The sequence below is a fragment of the Theobroma umbraticum genome, unplaced genomic scaffold (genome assembly GCF_002168275.2).
Source record: "Theobroma umbraticum cultivar Fairchild unplaced genomic scaffold, ASM216827v3 scaffold_130.0, whole genome shotgun sequence".
NCBI lineage: Eukaryota > Viridiplantae > Streptophyta > Magnoliopsida > Malvales > Malvaceae > Theobroma > Theobroma umbraticum.
In genome coordinates this window covers 2774879-2783068 of record NW_018397264.1, presented here as the reverse complement: position 1 = coordinate 2783068, position 8190 = coordinate 2774879, and the positions used below count along the sequence as shown (strand labels likewise).

The window sequence follows — 8190 nt, the reverse complement described above, 5'->3', positions numbered from 1 at the left end:
TATATATTAATTAATAAAAATTAATTTATGAAGGTATTTTTTTTAAATATTTTGCTTTATACATGAATTGTGTATTGTGATTATATGAATATTACTTAATTACCAAATTATGAATTATCGTTATCCATGATGAGTGAATTATTGAAAACGTCATGAGAAATAACAAGTTAGATGAAGTTGAAAACAATAGTTTTGTATTGGAATCTATCTTGCGTAAAGATATGCTTAAAGCAACAATTACATTGTATAGGTTTTCCTTACAATACGAAAACACTACACCAAAGTTTCTTAATTCTCTAAGAAACAAATAACATTGAAATAATATTTTGTAAAGATCTTTCAATTGAGTCATATATATTTTTTAATGAATAAGAAGATTATTAATTTATATATCAAGTGAAATTTATGTACTTTTTTTAAAATATATTATCTTATAAAATTAACGAATTATTAATTTATTACGTTAATGTCAAGTCAAGATTGACTAAAAATATTTAATCAAGGTTATTAATTTATAGAGGTTTTATTGTATTTACTTATTCATGTTCATGTGTCGTGTAAACACGTTTAGTACACTATTAAAATTTATTTATTAATTCATATAAATACTAGTATTTTTATAATGATTAGATTTATTGATATTAAATTTTATTATAGTTGATAAATATTACGATATTTATTATTTTTTATTATAAATTTGAATAATATAAGTAATATTACTTGTACATTTTTTAATTTAATTATTTTAATTATATTAGTCATATCAATTGTGCTAATCATATAAACATGTTGTAAATTATATAAATTTTAATTATGCTACTCGTGTTGTGCCATATAAAATTTAATTTGATAAGTTTAATAAATTTAATAATCATGTTGTATTACATATTTATTAAACATATCTATATACGTGTTAAAATTTTAATATGATTAATTATATTATATTTGTATTTATCTATATAACTATTAATAGTTTAGATACAAAAACACAAATTATGGGATGTAAGTGGCAGAAAAGAGATGTCCATGTTTGTACCAAATTAAAGCTCAACAAATTGATAGAAATTCCAAATTTGGAGTTAACAGGAAAGTTTGCTCGAAAATCGAAATTGTTAGCAAACTCAAGATTCTGTTAAATATACACATCGACTTCATTTAATCGATTTGAATGTGCACCACACCTGGTACGGTAAAAATTATAAATGTAATTCGGCATTAAAAGAAATAAATTTTGAAAAAATTTATAAAACAAACATAGAAGTATTGAAAACAAAACAAAAGAAATTAATGCGAGTTGGCTCCACCTGCCACAAGGAGTAATGGACAATAATCCCTCGATCAGGCCTTTGTTAGGTCATAATTAGGCCCAATTCTTATCTAGGCCATAAAAGTAATACAGAACTAACCATAGTACTGAACATTTAATGCCTGTTTGGTTTATTTTATTCTTTAAAAAAAGGAGCTTAAAATATAAATTAATATGTACTAATATTATAATATTTTCAATATATATTTACATATAAATTTAAAATATTATTTGAAATTGTGTTATAAAACCAGAAAAAAAAAGCCAAGCTCGTGAGATTTGGTTGGATGATTGTGTATGGCAACAACAACACTTTAAAATTTAAATTAGTTAATATTATTTTTTTAGAATGAAAGAAAAGTCACAAGTAAGAATTCGATTTTTTAAATACTTTTTGAGTCACATGCTTAAATATAATATAAAATAAACATGAGTAATAAACAGTTGAATGGTTATCCATTCCGTACTATTCGTTATTTGAAGTTTTATTTGGAGCTAGTTAGCTAGGCGTGCAATTCTCAGGATCCTGCTTCTTTGAAACTAAGGAATGCTTGAATTGGATGGTGAAGTCACTTGTGATTCACTCTATGATTGATGCAATTATGCCAATTAGTTAGTCCCATCGAGGCTGATTATTAAGAAAATATCTGGAAGGGGGGGGGGGGGGGGGGGGGGGGGGAATGAATTAAAGACGTGATCATTAATGGTGGCTTGGAATACAAGAGAGGACAGCAAGATGCGAGCCCACGATTTTAGAGAGAGTTCAGATGGTTAGTAGGCTCAATTTAATCAGCAAAAAAGTAGGTTGAGCTGCACAGGTTAACCAACTAACAAACCCAATACCCACTCCATCACAGACTCTGGATGCCTCACCATTTTAATCCTGATGAGTGGATCTTCCCATTTTCCAAACCAAAATCATTCTAGCTTGTTCGCAACGCCAAAAAGCAACCCATGATATAACTCACCCCATTCCCATTTCCTTTGGTTTTCATATTTGTCACAACTCACACCCAACTCTTTGATTAAAATCGAATATATATCCTTATGAAGGAATGAAAGAGCGAATGGAAAGGCTTGTAGGTCTTCCTTTCTCCATTGGCTGTTCTTCTCAGGAGAGCGTTGCTGTCGGTAAAAGACCGCCCAGGAAACCAAAATCAGAATCAAGTCAATACGTAACAAGTATGATTTCTCTCTCTCTCTCTCTCTCAGGTTTTTCTTGGGTGTCAAATGTCTAATTAGATTGTGTCTGATACCGTCTCTTAAGGTAAACAAGTAGGAGAAAAATGTTCATCCAAGGGAAGAACAAGGAACCCATTTGGCTGGTTGCCTCTGCCAAAGCCCAACGTATCCGATGGGATACACAGATTGATCAGGAGTACGGTAAAGAGTTTCTCTCAGTTATTTGGTAAGTTCCTTAATTCCAGTTAATCACTTTTTCCCTCCCAATTATTTGCTTGTGCATGTATTATATACAGGACCAAATTTCTTTTCTTTTCATGCATGTTTAAACTTAATTTTCTAACAGTATGAAAATAATCCATCCTATTATTGATCATATATATGCAGTTTGCATATTATACATCCTTATCATATAAGCGCATGAAGTTACCATGTATACTCTCCAAACTAATCCTAAATTAACTTTGATTTAGTTTGTCCAAAACATATAGATTGAAAAGTTCATTTGGATCAATTTTTTTCAACCGTTTACATAATTCATACGACCTTTAATTCAATTTACTAAGTAGCAGCCCTTTGACATTTCAGTTTACAAAGACATGGAAGAAATAGCAGCAGCAGAGATGGAAATTGGATTTCCAACAGATGTGAAGCATGTTTCACACATAGGATTGGATGGTGCAACCACGACCAGCCATGTCATGGGTTGGGAAAACTTTAACCCTCCTGATATTATTGCTTTCCCATCAATTTCTTTAAGACAATTCGAACTGGCCATGGCTGCCCAGACTCAAAACGGACCACTCATTGTTTGATCCCTTTGATGTCATGATTTTATTATTAATTTGTATCCTCCGCAAAAAGAGAATTAATTGAGGCAAAATTCATGCTAATCATGAAACAATGTGTGCACCTTTTTGTGTATATGTAGAGCGTAAGAGGATAGAGGCGGATGTATGAGTTGAGCGAGTGTGAATTCGAATATTAAATTCACTCTCATATCATTGCAATTGAAACAACTGTCTTTTGATATATAGCTATAAAATAGACAAGAACGACTCTTGAAAATTCTGAACTGAGTTTTTCATAAAAACTGATCGAAATGTAAAAAATATCCTAACATAATGAAAATCAAATAACTAATCGGTCAATTAATTATTGGTTTTCCTCAAAATTGAATTTATGATTAAATAATTAGATGACTCTGTTAATTGATCTGAAATACTTTAATTGCTTTAAGTTCACCGATCATAACTTATATGTACCATCACAGGGGCGTAATATTATTGCTGCACTTGCAATTTTTAAATCATATCTTATATATTACTATAAACTAAGAATTAACAAAGAGAAAGTCCAATCAACAAACATAATTGTGTTTTTGTAACCATTTTTGTTACGGAAAACATGTAATCTACGTAATTATTGTTTATAATATATCAAACAGAATATAAGTTATGCAAAGGTTGATTTTATTTTACCTTTTTTTAATTAATTTTATAAAATATTACTGATTAATTACATATCTTTTGGGAAAAATATAAAGTAACATTTTAATAACTGAATGTTTGTGCACTAATTATTTTATTTCATTTTTAAAATGGGACATTTCATTGGCAATAACTACTGTCTTTATAAGACGCAGATGCTAGAAATAAGAAATTTGTAATGTTTGATTTTACTGAAATTTTTGAAAATAAAAATAAAACATTTCACCTAAATTAGAAAGTCCCAATTAACGGATATTGGGTTTAGTCATTGAGATTAATGGTCCGATGGATATTGAGTTAAGAAATTAAATTTTAAAAACATAATACTCGAATAAATTTTTAAATTATTCAAAAAAATTTAAATAAGTTCTTATTCTCTTATTATGTTCAATTAAGTTTTTATATTTTTATTTTAAATTAAATAAGCCCTCACGATTAATAATTAATTAATTCTAATTAATCAAAAAATTATTTATCATTTTATATCTATACGGCATCAACATGACATTAATGGTAAGAGTAAAAAATATCACATAATTATGTTATTATGTCAAATTAATATATCACATCATCATTAATAGTGATATCTTAGTAAGTCACCTTCATCAATTATCATATATTAACATGTCACTTTAGCGTTACGCGCAACAATAATAAATAGTATTTTAACTAAATCAATTATTAATTATAATGATTTATTTAACTCAAAATAAAAAATAAAAGACTTGTTTTACTCACAATAAAAGTATGAGGGTTTGATTCAACACAATAAAAGTATAAAGACTTATTTAAATTTTTTAAAATAATTTAAGAGCTTTTTTAGGTATTATACTAATTTTAAAATATAAATAATGAATAAAAATAATATTTTAAAATATATTTTTTAACATCAATTATGTGATCAATTCAATTTGAAAATTTTAATAATAAAAATAATAGCAAAAATTAAATAAATTAAAACACTAAAAAAAGTTACTATAACTAAATAATCGAATGGTTAGGAATTGTACAAATCGATTCAATATGAATCCAACTTAACGGCAGTGTTAGGTTAATTCCAGGTTAAGTTAACTAATTAGTCATAAATCATAAATGACTTGCTCTAAAAGATTACTTTGCTCATTTTGTATAACATTTTATCCAATGGCTGCTGTACGCGTGGATAAATACGCCAGCTATTCCGTTCTGAGAATGAATCGGCTTATGTTCTACTATATAAACCAAACCCCTCCGCCTTTTCTCTGTGTCTTTCTTGTTAAACAATACAACGATGGCAAAATTCTCATCTGCATGGAAACGAAAAAAAGGCTGGAGTTTCTCAGAGGAGGAGATGGACGTGGCTCGGCAGCTGCTTCAGCTCTGCAAAGTACGCAATAACATTGGCAGCAACAAAGGGACAGAAAGGAAAAAAGGAGAAGAAGAAGAAGAAGGAGAAAGTGAAAGCAATCGGAGCGAAATCACATCTTCAACCGTGACGATAGAACAATATCCATTAGAGGAGGAAGAAGATGAGCATCTCCAGCCAAGGAAAAGGCGGTATAAGTCGATCGATTCTCTTTACAGGTCGACCAAGCCTTTGAGTATTCAGAATGCTAAGAAGATGAAGGTGTAATTAAGTTAAGGTTGTTTATTCTCTTGATGCTTGAAGCTGCTTAGTCAAGCACTCAAGCCATTTTCGCCTCTTGGGCGAATGGGAATGTTTAGGCTCTTTCCAGGTGCCAGGACTTGGCTTTGGTTGTGCACCTAGAGTTCGTGTATTATCTCTAAATTAAATGAGATGTATATCACAATTGTACATATTAACTTTATTATTGGTTTTAATTTAAGAAATTTGTCAGATACTTAATTTAGTTTAGATTAAGAAGATTCCACTGATTGTTGTATGAATATAATTTTTCTTCGAAATAAGTTTTAAATTAGCATTCACATTTATCTTTTTTTTCTTATATTTTTATCGAAAGAAAAAGTTGACAGAATAATTTTATTTTGTGGAGGCAAGATAATTTTTATTTTTTTTTATTTTTTTGTTATTTGACAAAGGGAGAAAAACTATTTGTGATTTTAACACCATTGAATGATGCTTTCCAATCTTGTTTGGAAAATCTGATACGGTGAAACATAACAAGAAAATAGATTTGATAATTTTATATACAATTTATAACACAGTTAAATGAATTTAAGTCTAAAATAATCGTGTTTCGTACTTTAATTATATTGATTTGGTTTAAACATAAAAATTTTGTATTTTAAACATACAAATTTGTTGAACTTGTTTAAAATTCATTTAAGATTTGTTGAGTTAATCGTGTTATCGTGTATCTAGATAATCCATGATCAATTTATTATTCGTTTAATTAGTCATGTAAATGTTGATATGTTTATGACTCGTTTAAATTTTATGTAACTATTTTCTTTTTTTGAGGGTTGATAATGATAGTGGTGGATTTTATTATACTTTTTTTTTGAAAGGTGGATTTGATTATACTTAATGGATATTATTGTTTTATTATAATTGTTTTTAAGATTCTTAGTTTTAAACTTGAATAATGAAGTTATATTTCATGTTTAATTGTATGTATTTTAATTTAATCATGTCTATAATGTTTAAAATTTTAATCGTGTTAATCATTTAAACATATTGTAAATTTTTTTGTGTCATATAAAATTTAATCTGACTCATTTAATAAAGGCGTTAAGTGTGTCATATTGTTTTGTGTCATGTGTTTAATAAATGTATTTGTATTCATATTTAAAATTTTGACATATTTAATTAATGGTGTTTTTTGGTCTAATTGCTATATATACATAATATTGTAAGACATGTGAACACAAATTATTAGTCTTACGAGACGGGGCAATATTATTGAGTGGGAGCATTTTTGAAGTGGCGGGAGTGATTTACCTAATAATTTTTTCTAATTCTTCGTTCTACCCCTTCTCATAAAAAAAAATCATGATCTTTAAGAAAAAAGCCATTTCACCTAAATCAGAAAGTCAGATTGATGGGCATTGGCTTGAACCGTTTAGTTTAATGGCCCAATCAGCGGTGATTGGGTTTAGCCATTTATATTAAAGGTCCAATGGATATTAAGTTAAAAATTTAAATTTTAAAATAGTAATAATGAATAAAAATAATATATTTTAACATTGACTATATAATCAATCCACATGAAAATTTTACTAATAAAAAAATCATAAAAACTAAATAAATCAAAACACTAAAATGAAGTTCCTATAGTCAAATCGTTAGGAATGATCCGAATCGATTCAAACGATTTATTCATTCGAATCCAACTTACTGGACCTTTTAAGTGAATCCAAGATGATTAACTAATTAGCTGTAAATCCATAAATGACTTGCTCTAAAAGATTATTTTGCTCATTTTGTTTAAAATTTCATCCAATGGTTGATGTACACGTGGAAAAATTATGTCAGCTATGTCGGCTATTCCGTTTGCGGAATGGAGTCGGCTTATGTTCTATATAACGAAACCCCTCCGCCTATTCATTGTGTCTTTCTTGTTAAACAATCGAACAATGGCAAAATTCTCATCTGCATGGAAACGCAAGAAAAGCTGGAGTTTCTCAGAGATGGAGATGGACGTGGCTCGGCAGCTGATGCAGCTCTGCAACAACAAAGGGACAGAAAGGAAAAAAGAAGAAAGAGGAGAAGATGAAAGCAGTCGGAGCGAAATCACATCTTCAACCGTGACGATAGATCAACATCCACTCGAGGAGGAAGAAGATGAGCATCTCCAGCCAAGGAAAAGGCGGTATAAGTCGATCGCTTTTCTTTACAGGTCGACCAAGCCTTTGATTATTCAGAATGCTAAGAAGAAGAAGAAGGTGTAATTGAGTTAATTTTCAATTTTTCTTTTTAACCCTTGTTACATAAGCTCGAAAGTTGTTTAATCTCTTGATGCTTGAAGCTGGTATTTCAAGCACTCAGGCTATTTTCGCCTCTTGGACGACTGGGAATATTAGGCTCTTTCTAGGTGCCGGGATTTGGCTTTGGTTGTGCACCTGGAGTTGGTGTATTACAATTGTACATATTAACTTTATTATGGATTTTAATTTAAGCAATTTGTGAGATACTTAATGTAGTGTAGATTATGAAGGTTCCATCTGATTGTTGTATGAATCTAATTTTCTTTTGAAATAATTGTTAAATTAGTATTCACATATATCTATTTTTTTCCCATATTTTTACCA

General features: G+C 29.1%; 1 protein-coding gene across 1 annotated transcript; it reads left to right on the top strand.

The window, feature by feature from the left end:
- Positions 1-1972: 1972 nt before the first annotated feature.
- On the top strand, positions 1973-3520 carry LOC110421846 (CRIB domain-containing protein RIC4-like). Its single transcript, XM_021435534.2, has 3 exons — positions 1973-2488; positions 2574-2714; positions 3077-3520. Exons 1-3 carry the CDS (start codon positions 2362-2364, stop codon positions 3301-3303), a joined length of 495 nt encoding a protein of 164 aa, XP_021291209.1. The 5' UTR covers positions 1973-2361; the 3' UTR covers positions 3304-3520.
- The last annotated feature ends 4670 nt before the right edge of the window (positions 3521-8190 follow it).